Here is a 22396-nt window from a genome sequence, read left to right on the forward strand (position 1 = left end):
AGACTCAACAGATTGGCAGATAACTGTGCCAGGAGACTTAAGTCCACTTTTATAGGGAAAAAGTACTAGATTATACCAGTAAAAAGTTTAGGTAGCCCAACAAAATCCCTGGCCCCTAATGCCACCCATTGAGTCAAGTGCAGCATCCCTGCAATGTGCTCTTGTGAGCATCAATCCTGCAGCCTTTGTAATTCTCCTATCTCCTCTTCCCCTTCAGATGGCAGCTACTATCGACATGAATTTCCAGAGCGATTTGTTGGCAATATTCGAAGAGAATCTTTTCTAATAGCGCCTGGTTTTCTTCTCCTGACTCTTTAATTTCCCGGCGAATCTTTGACTCTCCATAGTGTTAACGGCGGCTGGGAGGGGGAGCATTCCTGCAGCCCTTCTGCATGTATGACCATTGCAGATCTTTCAGTTGAGGCCTCAGAAGGATCAGCAGAGTCTGCCTTACAGTTTGACTTTTGCCCCCCCTCACACACTGAAGAAAGACCGACCAAGACAAGCCAACTATGTACTAGGTTTGATTGGACATGCAGCTGCTGGGAAGGGTGCCCTGATCACTCGACATTCTCTATGCCAAACGTATTCACAGTATATCCAGGACTTCATGTTCTTCACACCTTTTCTATCCATAAAGGTTCTAAGTTACAGAATGTCTATGAATAAACAGTGCTGTGTCATGACAGCAAGAGATGCTCTTCACTGAGAGGCTGCCTATGGGAGTATCCTGGCAACAATGGGAGACCTGGGGTCCAGATGGGAAAATACACAAGCTGTGTCTGGTCCTTTCATCACTGGCTTTGCCTTTAACTTAACTTCCCACAAGCCTTTAGCTGGGAGCCATTCTCTGTAAGTGTTCGCTTGTGAAAAAGGGAATAGTACAGTGGAGGTGTCAAGTGTAACTGGCCATTTGAGTGAGGTTTTTGTTTTAGCATTGTGTGGAGGTCCAGGAATTGGAGCTAGACTACCAACCAAAGTCAGTTTCTTTCAGTCTGTTTTTTTTCCTCCAGGCAGTTTGGCACTGCTCGACTCTTGACTGGGTATTATTTGTCTTTGTTATAGAGTGGAGTGGGGAAACCAGTAACACCAGGGGAAGCTACCACCCTGTTACTAGTGTTTAACCGTGGCTGTATTGTATAGTGACTATAGTTGGCATATATTTGTTTGAAGATTTTGGTGAGCCACCAAACTCGGTGTAAAAACACTGCTTATATTTTGCTCAGTTCCAAACTTTTAGCCTATATTTTTAACTGTAAAACCAGAAAGTTGCATTTTGGGTTTTTTTAAATGTCATAAAATATGGTGTTAAAAAAAAAAAAAAAAAGTTTTTATACCTAAAAGGAGTGGCTGAGAGGAGGGCAGGTGGAGGAGGCAGTTTTGGAAAGGCTCCTTCCACCACCTATCAAATCTCACTCACCAGCAGTGGGCGCTTTCCCATGCGCCTTCAGTGTGTGTTCTTTTAATTTTATTCTGTGAACTGTTAAAACGTTATGTGCCATAAATACCCACTATACAGTACAATACTGGTGTGTCAGTATGGGGCGAGCGCTGGAGTAATTGATTGGTTTTACTTTAATACGGTGAATATGCATTTGGTCTGTACTGATCATGGAATAAACTCATCTCTTTTTTTTTAAAAGATGGTGTCGTACTGACATTTCTTTGAATCCTACTTGTGATGAAATTGTTTAAAGGGGTGAGGATTGTTGAGGAAAGCTTGTCCCTGTCTCCTGACTGTGCTCTAGGGGGAAGGAAGGAGTTCTCATGCTCCTGTCTCCATCGTGGGGGGGAAGCTTGTCCCAGCTAGTCAACGTGCATCCTCCCTCCTAAGCGAGGGCCAGGAGAGCTGCCATGCTAAAGCAACATGATCCTGGACAAGGTGTAGCGAGGCTGGTCTTGTGTGAAGGCTTCATTCTGCTGTTGGCCCCCCTCTCTCACCCAGAGGGCGCATCAGGACACCCAGCACTGACACCCACAGCGTCTCAAACAGCCAGCGCAGTTCCTTCCCAGTTTCTGAGATTGTGATGCAGACGTAACTAACACTATGTAAAGCAAGCACAAGAGCCTGCCTAGTTCCAGAGGTGACGTTTGTCCCACTGAGCAAGAGCTGGGATTCTCCAAGCCTTGGCCAACCTATTCATTTTGAGAGCTGGTGGCTTCCATTGATACTTGCTTTATGAGGTTTGAATGTGGAGGGTGGGAGGAGGAGCATGGACGATGGGGTGGGAGGGCCTTCTCTTCACATTCCAGACCTAGTTCAGTGTGAGAACTGGGTGCAGCTATCTCTGGGAAGATCCAGTCAGGACAGGGGACAGATTAGACTGCACTAGTATGGATAAACTCCACTTTGCTGTTGTCTGTGACCAAGCAAGCGTTGAAATAGTAGCCTCAGGTTGTAGGGTTTGACTGTCTGCCATAAGATGACTTCAGTGTTTTCTAAGCTACTTTCTTGTCATCCATTAGAGCTCTCTGCTGCCAGTGGGGAGGGGAATAAGTTTAAAAGAAATCAGCCTGTTAAGTAAGTTTCTCTTAGCTAACATGATGGACCTAGTGATGTGTGAGCCAGCTGTGGCTGGGGTCGTGAGGAGGCTGCAAGAAAGTCTAGAAATCCATCCCATAAACCTGCCCAAATCCTTCCCCTACCCCCCACTCCATGTTAGTCAAACCTGACAGGCTCCTCCTGACTCTAGTCAGTGATCAAAACTTGTACTGACCAAGAGAATGGTGAGAACACTCAAGTCCCTCATCTCTGTAGCTCTTAATCTCTGGCCTCCCCACTGTGCTAGCCATGGTCACTGACAAGCCCAGAGAAGCAGAGTGCAGGATTTGTCTGGTGACGTCGTGAGGAATAGTTCTTGATTCTATCTAATCATCATAGGGAGCTTATTAACTGCATCAGATGAAGACCTCTTTGTGCTTGGGAATGTAGAGCCCCGCTTTTCTGTTGGCTATTTCAGGAAATCATCCCAGTGAACTGCCTAGCCCCTTGGTGTCGCTAGTGGAAAAGTCCTGATTTCCTTTGGGAGAACCTGCACCAGGGAACTTCATTAGCAGCTGATCCTGCTGCTGTTGCAAAGAGAAACCCAAAAGAGCAGCATCCCAGCTCTCCTTGATTGGCAGAGCCCCAGGCCGGACCAGGGACTGGCTGCAGCTTAGCCTCAGAGCTCAGTGGGTTTGTTTAGATGAGATGTGTCAGTGTGGATCAACAAGTGGTGGCTGCCCTTAACCTTAAAATACAACTGCAATCTGAAAGGTCCCAGTATCCTGTGCTCATGCCAGTGACCTGGCAAAGATCAGTGTATGCTGGGACTTGTAGTATTCTTGTGAGCCAAGGCCCCCCACCCATGATAAAAATGGACACAACTGGCATCATTGTATGCAAATTAGGAGCCACCCTTATGTTGCTGGCAAATGGTTGCTAGGGCCTCAGGTTGGGCAAAGGGTGGGCAGGCTCTCTTGGCTTGGGCAGATTCTCTGTGCTGTGCCAAGCCAGAGGAATAGGATATGCTTGATTTTACTCTGATCCCCAAGAATTGGCAGGAGCAAAACTTCATGGCACTGTAGGGCATGGAATAGTTACGAAGAGAGGTAGGGAACGTGCCATTTCCATGTCCCGAGGGCTAGTAACAGTCACTTCTTACAGTCCTTTCCCAGGGCTTCCGCTGCATCCTCTCCAGAACAAGCATGTGTTACAGTTTGTAAATTGCCTCTGGATTTCAATCTTTTTTCGGTTGTGCATTGTGTAAGATCGTAGTGGGGGAAATCTGAACCGTTGGCTTCTCCTCTAACCTCTTCCAACAACGTCTCTTGAGCCTCACGCAGAGCCATGGGGCGAGCTGCTTCCATCTCTCACCCTTCTTGGGCAGTATTCCTCTTTCCAAGCTCTCTCCTCTTCTTATGAAAGCACTTTGGGTGATCATCTCCTCCCTCCTTTAATTTTAAGCTCAGGGTTTCCGGGTATTTTTAAGTGCACATCCGCTGTAAGAGTGACCACACACACACTCATCGCAATTGTACATAAAATCCACCACATTGCAAACAAGAAAAACAAACCAATTGGAAGTGCTGGAACTTCTAAGAGAGCACCCTAGGTTGTAAAATAAAGAAAACAAATATTATATAATTTATATGTATGCAAAGAACAAATCCTCCTGTATCTAGTCACTAGCGATATTAGTCCTTTTTTTAATGTTCAACCCTTTTTTGCATTTGAAATTTGCCAAACCTTTATCATCAGTAGTTAATAATTCGGAGTAGCGGTAGCATATTTTAGACTGGTGAGTTCATCCAGTCTTTCTTTCCCTTTCTTGCTCGGCTCTGTATTGTTTGCAAATATCTGGAAACGTTTACAGGTTGCACCTACATACTCTGTAACTTTAAATATTTTTTTAAGCTGTACACTTCTTGTTCTCTTCTGTGCATCTTTTGTTTGTTTTTACACGTTGCTGAATGATGACCATAATGTGGTATCTTTAGCTGGAGAAATGGTTCCTTCAGTTTTTTTTTCTGCCAAAGGTGGGGTTTTTTTTGTTTTTGTTTTTTGCTATTCTCATGGGTTTTTTCCTGTTTTGCTATGTGTGTTTATAATTGGGTTGTAATTCAGATGATACACTATTTAATTTCCCCCACCCCATCCCCTTGTGTATGATTTAACAGTTATGGACATTAGAATGCATCTTCTTGCTATAGAAGTCTAGTCTAAATGATGTAATCCTGGTTATTTTCTCCTTCTCTTTAATCCTGTACAAAAGAATAAGAGAAATGTACAATCCCACTGTACTTTTTGCACGGAACGCTTGGCAAATAATTCTGTCAGTGAATTTGAGACTTGTATTAAACACTTTAGACATTTGTAGAAGGGAATTCATAGAGTTTTCACTTATATACTAAAGGTTTTTTTGTGCAGTTCTCATTGCAAAAATAAACATTTGTACTGAATATAAAGCTAAAACTACTTTGTCTGAAATTTTATCTCGTTTTCTGCATTGAGACTAGATTCCCCCAAGACTGCGATAGTGTTTGGGCCCCAGCTCCATAAAGGGCTTATTGCAGGATCGACACCTTAATCATCGCATTTTATATTCCAAAAATCAGCTATTGTGGCTACATTGCAACAGTGCCACTGACCTCATTGATAAAACCCCAGAACTTAAAGCAAGGCAATGGATAGTGCTGGCTATTCTAACCTGTTTGCTGCCACATGGTTATCACCAATGCACTGGCCAAGAGTCTTCACAGTGACGAATGCTTTTGGGGGCCCAACAGGTGACCCCTTGAAGGAGCCTGGTTCCATGAAAGTGCCAGGTACCCCCTCTGAAAATGTCATTCCTGTAAGATGTCACAAACTGGCACCTGTTAGAGGGCTTATTCCTTCACCCACCTACTTCCCTGGTCCTTCTCGCGTGAAAAGAGAGCAACAATACCCGAAGTCCAAAGGTGCAAACAATTCGATGTTTATTGGGGTGAATTTCCAGCAAGCATGATTCCAGTTTCCTTCCTTAGTGTCCCCCTTCCCAGCTCTGACACCACAGAGCCTTACCTGTGTCCCTGTTCCCATTTCCCCACCTTAGCAAAACATGGTTCCAATTTCCCCACCCCTATTCCCTGTTCCCATTCCCCACCCTTACTTCCTGATTGACTGCAGACTATATAATGAGTTTCAGAGTAGCAGCCGTGTTAGTCTGTATCCGCAAAAAGAAAAGGAGGATTTGTGGCACTTTAGAGACTAACAAGTCTCTAAGATGACACAAGTACTCCTTTTTGCAGACTATATAGTAAAACTTGAGTTCTGCTTAGCTATACCTTAACCAATCATTTTCCTGAAATTTAACCAATCCTAACATATTGTAACATGATTATGTAACCAATTATATCCCACTACTTTAATTAGTTTACAGCCAGCAAAATTAATTATACAGCAGAGAGAAACAATCACAGAACCAGACAGGGATTATACAGACAGACAACGGAAATGGGGCCTACAGTGATAGAACAAACCCAGAAATGAGGATTTCACATCCCAGCTAGTGATAAGTGAGTTCTTGCCAGACAGGCTGCTGTCAAACTAAGTTTCCTTTTACATCTTCTAGGCCCTTCCCTTTCTCTGGAGGCGATAGACATTATCAGGACAGGATTGTATTTCTAACAGCCTAGTCGCACCTTATTTCAATGTGACTAGTTGGGAATGTGAAGAGGTGACTTGTCGCTTCCCAGCTTATGGCTGCCTCTGCTGCTTAGCCTAAGAACAGGGCCTCAGACTGTCACAGTAAGAGAAGGCTCTTTCGCCAGCAGACAGTGATTTTGATTCTTTCTTTTATACCTCTAGAACTAGCTAAGTGAAAAAAAATTCACCTAAATTCTTAAGAGTACAGGCCTTTGCAGACAGGCCTGAATATCTATATCCTAACAGCACCCAAGATCTTAAGTCTGGATTGAATCATGACCATCCCCCTCACATGGGCAGTGCAAGCTTTCTGCCGTCCTGAAAGGCTCTATTCCTTATTCTAAATGCTTGTGTTTTGGAAATGGTGGGATATTGTATGCAACTACATTGTGGACCAAGGGTGCAATCCCTGTCTCTGCTGATGTCAATGGCAGCACCCCCCAAAGAGTCACACAGCTCCCTTCACTGTGAACATTGAGAAGGAAAATACCAAATGAGTGTCAGCCCCAAGACTAGAGCCCAGTTCTCATGGCTCCACAGCTGATGCCACCCAGTGGGGCCACGTGACCTCCCGACCATGTTACTGACCACCTCTGGGCTTGATGTCTGAGAGCGTGGCTAAGACCGCTCCATTGCACTTGCACGGCATGCTGTTGCCTACAGATCTCAAAGCCTTTCACAAAGGTGGGTGAGAACTGTTAGTTCCATTGTATGGTGGCCTGAAGTCAGCGATTTGAAGTCCATTGTATGAGGCTCTCTTGGCTCAGACCTAGAGCTGCTGCCATCAAGAGCAGAGCTCTGTTCCCCACTCTGCCCTACATTTTCTATGTAACCTTTTCCAAGTCACTTACGCTGCCTGTCTCTCTGTTTACCCCTCTGGAAAATGGGCCTGTGGACATTTCCCTGGGCCAAAGGGCGTTTGGTGGCGAACACAGCAGGAGAAGTCATTGCACAAGATCCTAGAGCATCCTTCCACTTTGAAACGGGGGGAGGGATAGCTCAGTGGTTTGAGCATTGGCCTGCTAAACCCACAGTTGTGAGTTCAATCCTTGAAGGGGCCATTTAGGGATCTGGGGCAAAAATTGGGGATTGGTCCTGCTTTGAGCAGGGGGTTGGACTAGATGACCTCCTGAGGTCCCTTCCAACCCTGATATTCTATGAAATGTCCCCATGGCAGCTTGCAGTGGGAATCATCCCCAGCACTGGGGGCAGGGGGCCTTCTGCATCAGCTTGATTGACAGAAAAGTGCATCTAAACCAGGGGTGGGCAAACTGTGGCCCAGGGGCCGCATCCAGCCCTTCAGACATTTTAATCTGGCCCTCAAGCTCCAGCCGGGGAGCGGGGTCTGGGGCTTGCCCTGCAACAGTTGGGGAGTGGGGTCGAGGGCTTGCCCCGCTCTGTGCATGCTGGGGCTCCATGTGGCTCCTGGACACAGGGGCATGTCCCCCCTCTGCCTCCTACATGTAGGGGCAGCCAGGGGGCTCTGCACATTGCGCTTGCAGTTCCCATTGGCAGGCAACTGCAGCCAATGGGAACTGTAGGAGCAGTCCCTGTGGATGAGGCAGCGCGCAGAGTCACCTGGCCGTGGCTCCGCATAGGAGCTGGAGAGAGGACATGCCACTGCTTCTGGGAGCTGCTTGGGGTAAGCACCATCCGGAGCCTGCACCCCTGACCCCCTCTCACCCTCCAAACCCCTCGGTCCCAGCCCGGGGCACACTCCTGCACCCCAGCCCCACCACTGAAGCCCTCACTGCCTCTCGCGCCCCAACCCCCAATTTCGTGAGCATTCATGGCCCACCATACAATTTCCATACCCAGATGTGGTCCTCGGGCCGAAAAGTTTGCCCGCCCCTGATCTAAACAGACATTGGACTATTCCTGCCCTGAAAACTGCCCCCTGGTGTGTGCCAGCTACCACTCCCCCTGGGGTTCCAATGCCACCCAGGGATGAGACTCCTCAGGCCTGGGGTGGGGTGAGGGGGAGGGGCACAAACATCAGGAACATAACAGGCTTCATAGGCTTTAATCCCAGACAGCACTTCCCTGATGTGATCACCCTGTTTGGCCACCCATGACACAGATCTCTAAACATTTGACAGCTGGATTTTTAGTCTTCCATTTTATCTGACGTCGTTTTGAGGGATCATGGGCCCTATTGCACAACTTTCACCACCGCTGAGTCCCCTTTGAATAACAGTCCAGCTCGGTGACTCCCTCCTTTGCCTTTGTCCAGCCAAAGGCCATGATCTGCAGAGCCCGGAATCTCGATCTGAAATTCCTTCTGCTTCCAAGCACTGAGCTGCGTGGCCCAGCTGAGTCCCTTCAGCTGCTGAGGGCCAGTGTAAATAGCACATAAATAGCTGCTGAGGGCCAACTTGGGCAATAGTTGGTATTTGCCATTGTTGAAAATCTTTATCCCTTCCCCATAAGGTTCAATGAGCCTACACCACAGGTAGGCAAACAACGGCCCGCTCTGGCCGGGACACTGGGTTGGGGGCTGCACCATGCTCGAGGCAAATGCCACTCAGAGCCTGCACCCCTGAGCCCCTCCCCATGCCCCAACCCCCTTCCCCAGCACTGATACTCCTCCTGCTCTTCAAACCCCTCGATCCCAGACCAGAGCACCCTCCTGCACCCCAAACCTCTCATCTGCAGCCCCACCCCAGAGCCTGCATCCCCAGCCTGAACCTGCACCTATTCCCGCACCCCTGCCCCAGCCCTGACCCCTCTCCCGCCCGCCGAACCCCTTGGTCCCAGCCCAGAGCACCCTCCTGCAACCCAAACTCCTCAACCCCAGCCCCACCCCAGAGCCTGCACCCCCCTCCCAACCCCAATTTTGTGAGCATTCATGGCCCACCATACAATTTCTATTCCCTGATGTGGCCCTCGGGCCAGAAAGTTTGCCCACCACTTGTCTACACTTGAACTGAAAGTACCTTTATTAGTCCAAAGGCTGGTCATCCCAATAGCACCTTAGATGATTATGTGAATGAATTGTCCCCACCTAAATACGGTAAGGAGCCATCAGATACTTACAGCAGAGTCAGAAATAGAACCCATCACATCTTCCATGTCTTCCGTGGTCTTGGCTATCGACGGACCTTCTGAGCTGCTTTTCCTTGCTTACCCCCTATGCCCTTTGCCCACGGGTTCAGCTGCACTTGGGCTGTGTCTGCCTGGAACTGCTTGCATATCACTCTCTTGTCTCAACTGTTTCTGTGCCGAGCAGTTACAGATAGCTCCTACTAGGTCTCTGGCTCTGGCAGGGAGGCCCTAACCTCCCAGAAAAGTTCTAATTTGCCTAACAGTTACAAAGTTCACAATAACCAATTTGCCTAACTTCACCTCCTGACTCAGGCACGATTTTACTAGCAACCCCCACATCATTTCTCAAGGCCTTGATAGGGCCTTGTATTCCTTCAGCCATAAAGACCCAGCTCCCAGAGTCAGGGGATTATGGGTGAATCACAGATTTCATTTAAATATGAAAAGCAAGTTCTTCAAGTGATTACTCATGTCCAGTCTACATTAGGTATGTGCCCCCCCTGTGCACCATTGCCAGAAACATTTCCATAGTGATATCAGTCAGGCCGGCTCTCGTGCCTTTTGGTGCCACGCGCTTCGCTTATGTGCCGTTATAAGGGGCACTGCCAGCCCTGCACCCTCTCAGTTCCTTCTTACCCTGTGACTGTCGCGGGAGCAACACTTGCTTCAGCAAGGTGTCATTCAGTGGTTGCTCTTCAGCTTAGTTTATTAGTCTTTGTTTTAGTAGTAATGTAAACAGCATTAGTGTAGATAGAGCCCCCTCTCTTAGCATAGAGGGGCTCCCTTTGCCCCTGGGGCTGGGTATGTCCCTGTCCTCCAGTTTCAAACCCTGCACCTCCTGCACCAAGTCTATGCTGGTGAGCGACCCACACTCCAGCTGTCTGAAGTGTCTGGGAGAGGCTCACATATGAGAACGTTGTCAAATCTGTTGAGACTTTAAGCCTCTTACAAAGAAAGACAGGGAGGCTAGACTACGGGCTATCCTAATGGAAACCGCACTTAGACCGGCATCTGAGCCAAGCCAGTTCGACTTGGCACCGCGCTCCTCGGTTTCAGTGCGAAGTTCCCCTCCAGCACCGCGTGTTTCTTGGCACTGTTCTCCCATTGCGGGGAGGGAGAGCTCAGTGGTTTGAGCATTGGCCTGCTAAACCCAGGGTTGTGAGTTCAATCCTTGAGGGGGCCATTTAGGGATCTGGGGCAAAAATTGGGGATTGGCCCTGCTTTGAGCAGGGGGTTGGACTAGATGACCTCCTGAGGTCCCTTCCAACCCTGAGATTCTATGATTCTATGATCTCCAGTGACAAGAAAGAAACACAAGAAGCAATGGTCTGAGAGGGGATGCTCCCTGGCCCCAGAAAAGGACAAACAAGGGGAGTGCAGCGGAGTGTCAACCATGTCAGGCCACTCCTCCACCTCCGGTGCCCTAGCAGCACCATCGACTCCACCCTGCCCACAGGGGCTGTTGAGTCTGGAGTGGGATCACGCATCGATGCCAGGGAGTCATTGTGACGCCAGCAGGATCATGGTGCCTTCCACCCTGGAGGCCTTTGCAGTGGCCAGGGACCTACTGTCCCTCCCGGTACCACCAGTGGGACAATCACTGGCTCCCATGAGTGTGACGAGCAGAAGGGAGCATGGGGCTTTGAGCTCTTACCTGGCACCAGGGGCCTCAGTACTGACCACAGGCAAACCGGTTCTCCTGTCATCGACAAGGTCTTCCCTGATCCAGCACCAATCCCCAGACCCTCATCACTGACCAGCAGAAGTAAGGGAGTACCTCAGGAAAGCTCTTCTTTGGAGTTGGTGATCGAGCCCTGCACCCAGCCTAAGAGCCGCTGCCATTACCCATCCTACATCCCGCTGGATCCTGGTGTAGGTCCACTTACTGGCATCTGGCCTGGAGGACAATGGCCAATGCAGGTCCAGTGGCCATTCTGGAACCTGTGGGGCTTCCCCCCCAGTACCAGGACCACCATCCAACCATTCCTATTTGCTTGTGTCCAAGAGCAGGGCCCCTCCACCTCACCATTCTGCACCTGACCCAGACTCTAGTACTGAGTCCATTACCAGCACACAAGATGTGGGCCTGGGGAATGTAACTGGGGTCAAAGAAGAGGAGGACCCCACTGGTTCAGGCCTCTTCCTCCTCCCCAGATGAAGCTGTCTTGGGACCGAGCTTCTTGGTTCCACAAGATGAATTTAGAACCCATCAGGAGCTTCTAAAAAGGGCGGCTGCTAACATGGGGCTGGAGATGGAGGTACTCAAGGAGTTAGCACATAGCCTCGTTGACATTTTGGCCACAGCAGTCCCATCCAAGGTTGCCCGACTCATTAATGAGGCTGTTATGGGTCTGGTTAGGTCCCTATGGTGACACACCCCATCTTCTCTCCTTCCTACTTCAAAGAAGGCAGAAAAGAAATACCACGTGTCAGCCAAGGGGTACGAATACTTGTACTCTGACCCTCCTCCTGGGTCCCTTTGGTCACAGTAGCCAATGAGAGGGACAGGCAAGGCCAGGCAGGCAGCAGAAGAACTTAAGGAGGCTAGACTTGTTCAGCAGAAAAATGTATTCACGGGCTGGGTTACAGCTTTGTATGTCATAGAATATCAGGGTTGAAAGGGACCTCATCTACTCCAACCCCCTGCTCAAAGGGGGACCAATCCCCAATTTTTGCCCCAGATCCCTAAATGGCCCCCTCAAGGATTGAACTCACAATCCTGGGTTTAGCTGGCTAATGCTCAAAACCACTGAGCTCTCCCTCCTCTCCCAACCCCAACAAGCCCTGTGTGGGAGGTATGATTACAATATGTGGGACTCTATGGCCAAGTTTCAGGACTCACTGCCTCAGTAGTCCAGGCAAGAGTTTTCCATCTTGTTAGAGGAGGAGAAAACTGTAGCCAGAGCCTCACTCCAAGCAGCTCTGGACGCAGCTGACCCAGCAGCCAGAATGACGGCTTCCGCAGTGTTTGTGAGGCAATGCTCCTGGCTTCAACCCTCGGGGCTACCACTGGAGCTCCAACAGTCGATCCAGGACCTCCCATTCAAGGGTACCTCCCTCTTCTCAGAGCAAAATGGACACAGAGCTCCATGGTCTGAAGGACTCCAGGGCCACCCTCAGATCTCTGGGCCTCTACTCCCAGGCTACTTCAAGGAAGCATTTCAGGCCCCAGCAACCAGCCTGCTTCTCAACTCCACTACTGCATCAGATCCTGTTCGAGAAAAGGAGCAGGGGTTAGAAGCATAGACAACCACCCCAATCCACCTCAGCCATGCTACCGAGGTCACACAGATATCCAGGAGGCCCCAAACAGAGCTTCTGAAGGTGTGCCTGAGGGCACTATTTATCCGTTCCTGCTTCGGATCCTGCTCCCCATTTTTGTTTTTGGACCAACTCTCCTACTTCAATCCGGCACGGTCCCTCATCACCTCGGATTGCTGGGTGCTGAGTATCATGGCAGACAGTTACACCCTTCAATTTGCTCCTACCCATCCCTCTTAAGGGACCCATCTCATGAGCAACTTTTAGCTCAAGAGGTACAAGCCTTCCTACAGGTAGGAGCTGTGGAGGAGGTGCCCCAGAATTTGAGAGGGAAGGGGTTCTACTCCAGATATTTCCTAATCCTGAAGGCCAAAGGGCATCTTTGACCCATCCTGGACCTGTGTCACCTCAACAGTTATCTCAAGAAACTGAGGTTCTGCATGGTCTCCTTGGCCTCCATCTTTCCCTCCCTGGATCCAGGGGACTGGCCTCGACTTGAAAGATGCATATTTCCACGTTGTCATCTTCCGAGTCCACAGAAGGTTCCTCAGGTTTATCATAAACCAGACCCATTATCAGTTCACCATCCTCCCCTTTGGTCCGTCTGCAGCCCCTTGGATTTCTATGAAATGCATGGTGATGGTAGAGGCCTTTGTCTACCCGTACCTCAACGACTGGTTAATCAAGGGCCACTCAATGGCTCAAGTGAAGAACAGCATCAGCCTGGCCCAAGCCACCTTCTGAGCACTGGGCCTGTTGATAAACAAGCAAAAGTCAACATTCACTCCAGTCCAGAGAATAGAGTTTATTGGGGCAGTTCTAGACTTGACCCAGGCCAAAGCCTCCCTTCCAGAGGCTTGATTCTGGACATCGGATCTTGATATCCAAGGTCAAGCTCACCCCATCTTGACAGCCTGGTTCTGCCTCAAACTTTTGGAACACATGGTCACGTGCACTTACGTGGTATGTCACTCAAGGCTGCACCTCAGACCCCTGCAGACTTGGTTGGCCTCGGTGTGCTAACCAAATCCACTTGGAGTCAGTGCTTACAGTTCCTGCCCTGGTCTTCACCTCCCTTTACTGGTGGAAGGACCTGCAGTCAGTAACTGCAGGCATTCCCTTTGTTACCCCCGCAGCCTTCAGTGTCTTTAATTTTGGACGCATCTGATCTAGGTTGGGGAGCTCACGTCAGGACACAGGGCCTGTGGTCTCAAGAAGAGCCTGGCTAGCTCAGTTGATAGAGCATCAGACTTTTAATCTAAGGGTCCAGGGTTCAAGTCCCTGCTCAGGTGAGGAACTAGTCATCAAGATCTTAGATATAGTACTCTTTGATGTTACTATTACAGGGGAGGGATAGCTCAGTGGTTTGAGCATTGGCCTGCTAAACTCAGGGTTGTGAGTTCAATCCTTGAGGGGGCCATTTAGGGATCTGGGGAAACATTGGAGATTGGTCCTGCTTTGAGCAGGGGGTTGGAATAGATGACCTCCTGAGGTCCCTTCCAACCTTGATATTCTATGAAGAGCTGTCCCTACACCTAAACATCAGAGAACTCAGAGCGGTCCTGTCATAAATATAAAGGGAAGAGTAACCACCTTTCTGTATCCAGTGCTATAAAATCCCTCCTGGCCAGAGGCAAAACCCTTTCACCTGTAAAGGGTTAAGAAGCTAAGGTGACCTCGCTGGCACCTGACCCAAATGACCAATGAGAGGACAAGATACTTTCAAATCTGGGGGCGGGATGGAAACTAAGGGTTCATCTGTCTGTGTGATGCTTTTGCCGGGAACAGATCAGGAATGCAGCTTCAGAACTTCTGTTAAGTTAGTAAGTAATCTAGCTAGAAATGCATTAGATTTCCTTTTGTTTAATGGCTGGTAAAATAAGCTGTGCTGGAGGGAATGTATATTCCTGGTTTTGTGTCTTTTTGTAACTTAAGGTTTTGCCTCGAGGGGTCCTCTATGTTTTGAATCTGATTACCCTGTAAGGTATTTACCATCCTGATTTTACAGAGGTGATTCTTTTACCTTTTCTTTAATTAAAATTCTTCTTTTAAGAACCTGATTGATTTTTCATTGTTCTTAAGATCCAAGGGTTTGGGTCTGTGTTCACCTGTACAGATTGGTGAGGATTCTTATTAAGGCTTCCCCAGAAAAGGGGGTGTAGGGCTTGGGGGGGGACATTTTGGGAGAAGACGTCTCCAAGTGGTCTCTTTCCCTGTTCTTTGTTTAAAATGCTTCGTGGTGGCAGCATACTGTTCAAGAACAAGGCAAAGTTTGTACCTTGGGAAAGTTTTTAACTTAAGCTGGTAAGAATAAGCTTAGGGGGTCTTTCATGCAGGTCCCTACATACATACCCTAGAGTTCAGAGTGGGGAAGGAACCTTGACAGGTCCTCTTAGCTTGCCAAGTTTTCCTTCTCCAGATCATGGGCAAAGTAGTACGAGTGCTTACTGACAACACGGCAGCTATGTTCCACATCAGCAAGCAGGGAAGAGCACGCTTCTCCACCCTATGCTAAGAGGCTATCTGTCCGTGGAACTTCTGCGTGAAACACTCCATCCAGCTTGAAGCTTCCCATCTTCCGGGAGCCTGGAACGCCCTGGCCGATCACCTCACTAGATCTTTCTCCTCTCACCACGAGTCGTCCCTTCACCCAGAGGTGACCATATGCAACTTCCAGAGGTTGGGGATTTCTCCACGTAGACCTGTTCACAACCAGGCAGAACAAGAAATGTCAACAGTTTTGCTCGCTGCGCAGACACAGCCAGGGCACCTTCTCAGACATCTTCCTGCTTCCACAGACAGGTTCCTATTCTGTGCGTTTCCTCCAGTTCCTCTGGTGCACAAGTTCCTTCTCAAAGTCAGGTGGGACAAGGTATGGGCTATTGTTATAGCTGCACCAACGCTGGGTTGACACACTACTCGACTTGACAGTAGCACCCTCGCTGCCACTCCCACCCCTCCCGGACCTGCTCTGACAAGATCACAGCTGCTTACTCCACCCATGTGGAAGCTCCATGGTTGAACCCGGAGGAACAGGCCTGTTCAGAGCAAGTCCACCAGGTTTTGCTAGGTAGTAGGAAGCCGTCTACTAGAGCTATTTACCTGGCCAAGTCGAAGCATTTCTCAGTATGGTCTTCCCAACAAGGCCTTTTGCTGACTCGGTCTTCCCTCCAGTCTGTGCTGGAATACCTGCTCCATCTGAAACAACAAGGTCTGGCCCTCGCTTTCATCAAGGTACACTTAGCAGCGATCTCAGCCTTCCAACCTCCGGTGACCGGTGGGTCGGTCTTCTCACATGAGATGTCCATTTGCTTCCTTAAAGGGTTAAAAAGACTTTACCCTCAAATTTGTGAACCAGTTCCACCATGGGACCTAAACCTGATCCTGTCAAGGCTCTCAAGTCCTCCCTTTGAACTGCTAGCATTGAGTCCTCTGCTGTTCCTCTCCTGGAAGGTCACCTTCCTGGTGGCAAGTACCTCAGCCAGAAGGGTCTCGGAAATCAGGACCCTTATGTCAGAACCACCAAACATGGTGTTGAAGGACAAGGTACCCCACGCAGTGTTTCTTCTGAAGGTGGTCTCGCAGTTCCACAATAATCAGTCTATTTTCTCCCAGTTTTCTTCCTGAAACTGCACAGAAATTCAGAGGAGCAGTGTCTTTACTTGTTGGACATTAAATGTGCCCCAGCCTTCTACAGTCGTTCTGTAAATTCATGCAACTTCTTGTGGCAATAGCAGATAGGATGAAAGGCTTACCGGTTTCAGCCCAGAGAATCTCATCTTGGATAACCTCCTGTATTCTTGCATGCTACAAGCAGGCAGGCTTCCCACCTCCTGCTATCTTGATCGCCAGTTTGACAAGAGCTCAGGCCTCATCAGTGGCATTTCTGGCACAGGTCCTGATCCAAGACATCTGCAGGGCTGCGACCTGGTCATCAGTGCGTACTTTCTCCTCCCACTACACCATCGCCCAACAGGCTTGAGATGATGCCAGATTCAGAAGAGCAGTGTTGCAGTCAGCATGTCCATGAACTCCGAGCCCACTTCCTTGGGTACTGCTTGTGAGTCACCTAACGTGGACTGGACATGATCAAGCACTCATAGAATCATAGAATATCAGGGTTGGAAGGGACCCCAGAAGGTCATCTAGTCCAACCCCCTGCTCAAAGCAGGACCAATTCCCAGTTAAATAATCCCAGCCAGGGCTTTGTCAAGCCTGACCTTAACAACTTCTAAGGAAGGAGATTCTACCACCTCCCTAGGTAACGCATTCCAGTGTTTCACCACCCTCTTAGTGAAAAAGTTTTTCCTAATATCCAATCTAAACCTCCCCCACTGCAACTTGAGACCATTACTCCTCGTTCTGTCATCTGCTACCATTGAGAACAGTCTAGAGCCATCCTCTTTGGAACCCCCTTTCAGGTAGTTGAAAGCAGCTATCAAATCCCCCCTCATTCTTCTCTTCTGCAGGCTAAACAATCCCAGCTCCCTCAGCCTCTCCTCATAACTCATGTGTTCCAGTCCCCTAATCATTTTTGTTGCCCTTCGCTGGACTCTCTCCAATTTATCCACATCCTTCTTGAAGTGTGGGGCCCAAAACTGGACACAGTACTCCAGATGAGGCCTCACCAATGTCGAATAGAGGGGAACGATCACGTCCCTCGATCTGCTCGCTATGCCCCTACTTATACATCCCAAAATGCCATTGGCCTTCTTGGCAACAAGGGCACACTGCTGACTCATATCCAGCTTCTCGTCCACTGTCACCCCTAGGTCCTTTTCCGCAGAACTGCTGCCTAGCCATTCGGTCCCTAGTCTGTAGCTGTGCATTGGGTTCTTCCGTCCTAAGTGCAGGACCCTGCACTTATCCTTATTGAACCTCATCAGATTCCTTTTGGCCCAATCTTCCAATTGGTCTAGGTCCTTCTGTATCCTATCCCTCCCCTCCAGCGTATCTACCACTCCTCCCAGTTTAGTATCATCCGCAAATTTGCTGAGAGTGCAATCCACACCATCCTCCAGATCATTTATGAAGATCTTGAATAAAACCGGCCCCAGGACCGACCCTTGGGGCACTCCACTTGATACCGGCTGCCAACTAGACATGGAGCCATTGATCACTACCCGTTGAGCCCGACAATCTAGCCAGCTTTCTACCCACCTTATAGTGCATTCATCCAGCCCATACTTCCTTAACTTGCTGACAAGAATACTATGGGAGACCGTGTCAAAAGCTTTGCTAAAGTCAAGAAACAATACATCCACTGCTTTCCCTTCATCCACAGAACCAGTAATCTCATCATAAAAGGTGATTAGATTAGTCAGGCATGACCTTCCCTTGGTGAATCCATGCTGGCTGTTCCTGATCACTTTCCTCTCATGCAAGTGCTTCAGGATTGATTCTTTGAGGACCTGCTCCATGATTTTTCCAGGGACTGAGGTGAGGCTGACTGGCCTGTAGTTCCCAGGATCTTCCTTCTTCCCTTTTTTAAAGATTGGCACTACATTAGCCTTTTTCCAGTCATCCGGGACTTCCCCGGTTCGCCACGAGTTTTCAAAGATAATGGCCAGTGGCTCTGCAATCACAGCCGCCAATTGCTTCAGCACTCTCGGATGCAACTTGTCCGGCCCCATGGACTTGTGCACGTCCAGCTTTTCTAAATAGTCCCTAACCGCCTCTATCTCCACAGAGGGCTGGCCATCTCTTCCGCATTTTGTGATGCCCAGCGCAGCAGTCTGAGAGCTGACCTTGTTAGTGAAAACAGAGGCAAAAAAAGCATTGAGTACATTAGCTTTTTCCACATCCTCTGTCACTAGGTTGCCTCCCTCATTCAGTAAGGGGCCCACACATTCCTTGGCTTTCTTCTTGTTGCCAACATACCTGAAGAAACCCTTCTTGTTACTCTTGACATCTCTGGCTAGCTGCAGCTCCAGGTGCGATTTGGCCCTCCTGTTAGCATTCCTACATGCCCGAGCAATATTTTTATACTCTTCCCTGGTCATATGTCCAACCTTCCACTTCTTGTAAGCTTCTTTTTTATGTTTAAGATCCGCTAGGATTTCACCATTAAACCAAGCTGGTCGCCTGCCATATTTACTATTCTTTCGACTCATCGGGATGGTTTGTCCCTGTAACCTCAACAGGGATTCCTTGAAATACAGCCAGCTCTCCTGGACTCCTTTCCCCTTCAAGTTAGTCCCCCAGGGGATCCTGGCCATCCGTTCCCTGAGGGAGTCGAAGTCTGCTTTCCTAAAGTCCAGGGTCCTTATCCTGCTGCTTACCTTTCTTCCCTGCGTCAGGATCCTGAACTCAACCAACTCATGGTCACTGCCTCCCAGATTCCCATCCACTTTTGCTTCCCCCACTAATTCTACCCGGTTTGTGAGCAGCAGGTCAAGAAAAGCGCCCCCCCTAGTTGGCTCCTCTAGCACTTGCGCCAGGAAATTGTCCCCTACGCTTTCCAAAAACTTCCTGGATTGTCTATGCACTGCTGTATTGCTCTCCCAGCAGATATCAGGAAAATTAAAGTCACCCATGAGAATCAGGGCATGCGATCTAGTAGCTTCCGTGAGCTGCCGGAAGAAAGCCTCATCCACCTCATCCCCCTGGTCCGGTGGTCTATAGCAGACTCCCACCACTACATCACTCTTGTTGCACACACTCTAGAAAAAAACGGTTACTAACGATTATGTAACTGTTGTTCTTCAAGATGTGTTGCTCATGTCCATTCCATGACTCACCCTCCTGCCCCTGTGTTGGAGTTAGCTGGCAACAAGGATGAGAAGGTGTGAGGCTGGCTGTGCCCCTTATACCAGTGTATAAGTGTATGGCACCAGGGGTTGCTAGAGCCAGCCCGACGGATATCACTGAGGGGGAAGTTTGTGGCGACGGTACCTGCAATGTGCACACACCTAATGTGGAATGAACATGAGAAACACATTTCGAAGAACAACAGTTATGGAAAGGCCAGTAACAGGTTTTTTTCTGGCCCTTGTGGTTGCAGAGGGAATCTGGAAAATGCCCTCACTCCCCTGAAAGGCTCAGAAACCAGTCCTTGAAGAACAAGCTCCCATAGTGATTATGGTTAAAACCTCAGGATATTGGGGGCCTAGTTCTTGATTTTTGAACCCCAGGGGTTAGTGGTGTCATGGTCATGGAGTGACACCATGACACCAGCCACTAGGTCCCATGCTGGCATTTACAAGAGCTGTCACCCTCCATGAGCACTCTATGCAACCACACCAAGTGTATATAGAGCTTGTGGGTGACCTACCCTCAATTCCTTCTCTACTGCCTCGGCTGGAGACGGAGCTGTAGCGTGTCCGTCTTGTGTGCATCTCTGCATGTTCTTGCAGTTAGTTTAGTGGTTCTAGTTAGCACTAGTTGTCAGTACAGGACTGCTGCTCCTCTGCCTCGCACACCCCTAGGAAGCTGTGGGGGGGAGCGAGGAACAACATCAAGGCTCCCTGCATCCAGGTCACTTTCCCTGTCTGGGCTGCATACGGAGAGGGCACGAGAGCAGCAGCTCCTGATGCCTCACAGCCCAGCCCAGGTGGGGACAGTGACCTGGATCCAGGGAGCCCGTGTGGGTGTGTGTATGTATGTGTGTAAAAACAGCTAACAAAAGCCAAAGCTGGCCAGAACACCAGCCATGTGCTACTCCCACGATCTCATCCTTCACATTTCTCATATGAACTATCAGGGCTTGAATTAAATTTTTGTATGAAATTGGAGCAAATTTAAAAGCCATTTAAAATGTTTTAAAAACAAAAAATATTAAAAACTTTAATACAATTTATTTAGTGTCATTATTCGTACTAGTCTTGCTAGTCCTTCCCCCAAAGCAGAGAGGCACAAAGACTAGGATCAGGACCAGCTGTACCCCCAAAATACCAGGCCAACCCTTTTGGGGATTGGTCCTGCTTTGAGCAGGGGGTTGGACTAGGACTCCTGAGGTCCCTTCCAACCCTGATATTCTATGATAACCCTCCAAATTGGACCAGACCCACATCCCTCCCCAGACCAAACTGGACCCAACCCGCGTCCTCTTTGGCAGGCCATATGCAAGAATTCTGTTACTCCAAAGACTTGTCGGTGTTAGACAAGCCGGAGTCCCCACTGCTTATGGCTACCAAACAACTCTAGGTACTGAGACCCCAGTCTCTGGATTACCATTGCTTCCCAGTACCACAGGACTCTCTGCCCTTTTCTACTGCCCCCACATTGGAAGACATTGAGGAGAATGAAGGATTCATTCAATCAGTCTGGGGTTCCCCTCTGCATCACTGCAGGAACCCATGCTCTGACAAAGATCCTCGCCCACATCAGGAATGGTGGCATCAGTCCTGGGTCCCACACTCTTTCCCGTATGCCCCCACCCCCCACATGACCATGCTGGGCTCCTTGGGCACCATATTGGCAGCAACTTGCCCAGACCTCTGGTTCCACTGCACCAGGAAACTAGGGTCAAACAGGAAACTAGGGTCAAACCAAACCCCCAACACGAGGATGTTAGGATATATATATTCAGGCCTGTCTGTAAAGGCCTATACTTTAAGAATTGAGGTATATGTTTATCATTTAGCTAGTTCTAGAGGTATAAAAGAAAGAATCAAAATCACCGTCTGCCTGTATAGGGCCTTTTCTCACTGTGACAGTCTGAGGCCCTGTTCTTAGGCTAAGGCCTTTGGCTAAGCAGCAGAGGCAGCCATAAGCTGGGAAGCGACCAGTCACCTCTTCACATTCCCAACTAGTCTCATTGAAATAAGGTGCTAATGGGCTGTTAGGAACACAATCCTGTCCTGATAATGCCTATTGCCTCCAGAGAAAGGGAAGAGCCTAGAAAATGTAAAAGAAAACTTAGTTTGAAAGCATCCTGTCTGGCAAGAACTCACTTATCACTAGCAGGGATGTGAAATCCTCATTTCTGGGTTTGTTCTATCACTGTAGGCCCCACTTCCCCATTGTTTGTCTGTATAATCTCTGTCTGGTTCTGTGATTGTTTCTCTCTGCTGTATAATTAATTTTGCTGGCTGTAAACTAATTAAGGTGGTGGGATATAATTGGTTACATAATCATGTTACAATACGTTAGAATTGGTTAGTTAAATTTCAGGAAAATGGTTGGTTAAGGTACAGCTAAGCAGAACTCAAGTTTTACTATATAGTCTGCAGCCAATCAGGAAGTGTGTGTGGGGGTGTGTGGAATGGGAACAGGGAATGGGGGTGGAGAAGTTGGAATCATGTTTTGCTAAAGGGGAGGGAATGGGAACAGGGACACAGGTAAGGCTCTGTGGTGTCAGAGCTGGGAAGAGGGACACTGAGGAAGGAAATTAAAATCTTTGCTTTCTGGAAGTTCACCCCAATAAACATCGAATTGTTTGCACCTTTGGACTTCGGGTATTGTTGCTCTCTGTTCATGCAAGAAGGACCAGGGAAGTAAGCGGGTGAAGGAATAAGCCCTCTAACATCTTGGTGCCGTGACTTGGATGCATCGCATCAGACAAGTGAGTGGCAGCCTGTAAGTCCCCCTCCCCGACAGTCCATGCAGCTGCTTGGAGGGGGTATCGCGAACTCTTATGATGGTAGTTGTGGGTTCTGGCAAGCCAGGGTAAAGGATTTTTTGGATAAATGGATAAGGAAGAACCAGGGTCCATACCAGGTGCAGGGGTCAACCTGGGATGAGATTAAAAAGGAAATGGAGAAAGTGTTAGGGGACCCAGAGGGATGGGGGGTGGCTGAGGAGCCCACCCTCCTTGGTATATGGGTAGTGGAAGAAGGTCCCTGCCCATTGGGACTGAATGCCTCCCAGGGAAAGGAGGCACTTAGTCCACTTGTGAGAGGTTTAAAGTAAGGGCAGCATTATGGGAAGCTGCCAGTAATCTTTCAAGTTTGGTGCTGTTTCAGCAAGGGCTGCTGAAGGGTT

At 48.8% G+C, this 22396-nt stretch overlaps 1 protein-coding gene across 11 annotated transcripts in view; it reads left to right on the forward strand.

The window, feature by feature from the left end:
• The window catches only part of BRD4 (bromodomain containing 4), a 259586-nt gene that overhangs the window by 222933 nt on the left and 14257 nt on the right, over positions 1-22396 (forward strand). For 2 of the 11 annotated variants that reach the window (XM_084610637.1, XM_084610638.1), the window contains exon 21: positions 218-4912. The exons of 8 other annotated variants lie outside the window; for them this stretch is intronic. In XM_084610637.1, the coding sequence (XP_084466763.1) occupies positions 218-286 (69 nt within the window). In that variant the 3' untranslated portion in view covers positions 287-4912. Of the gene's footprint in view, positions 1-217; positions 4914-22396 lie in introns of those variants that run through there. One more of the 11 variants, XM_084610644.1, reaches the window with a different exon arrangement.

This window comes from Lepidochelys olivacea (assembly GCF_965140295.1).
Source record: "Lepidochelys olivacea isolate rLepOli2 genome assembly, chromosome: 20".
Classification (NCBI taxonomy): domain Eukaryota; kingdom Metazoa; phylum Chordata; order Testudines; family Cheloniidae; genus Lepidochelys; species Lepidochelys olivacea.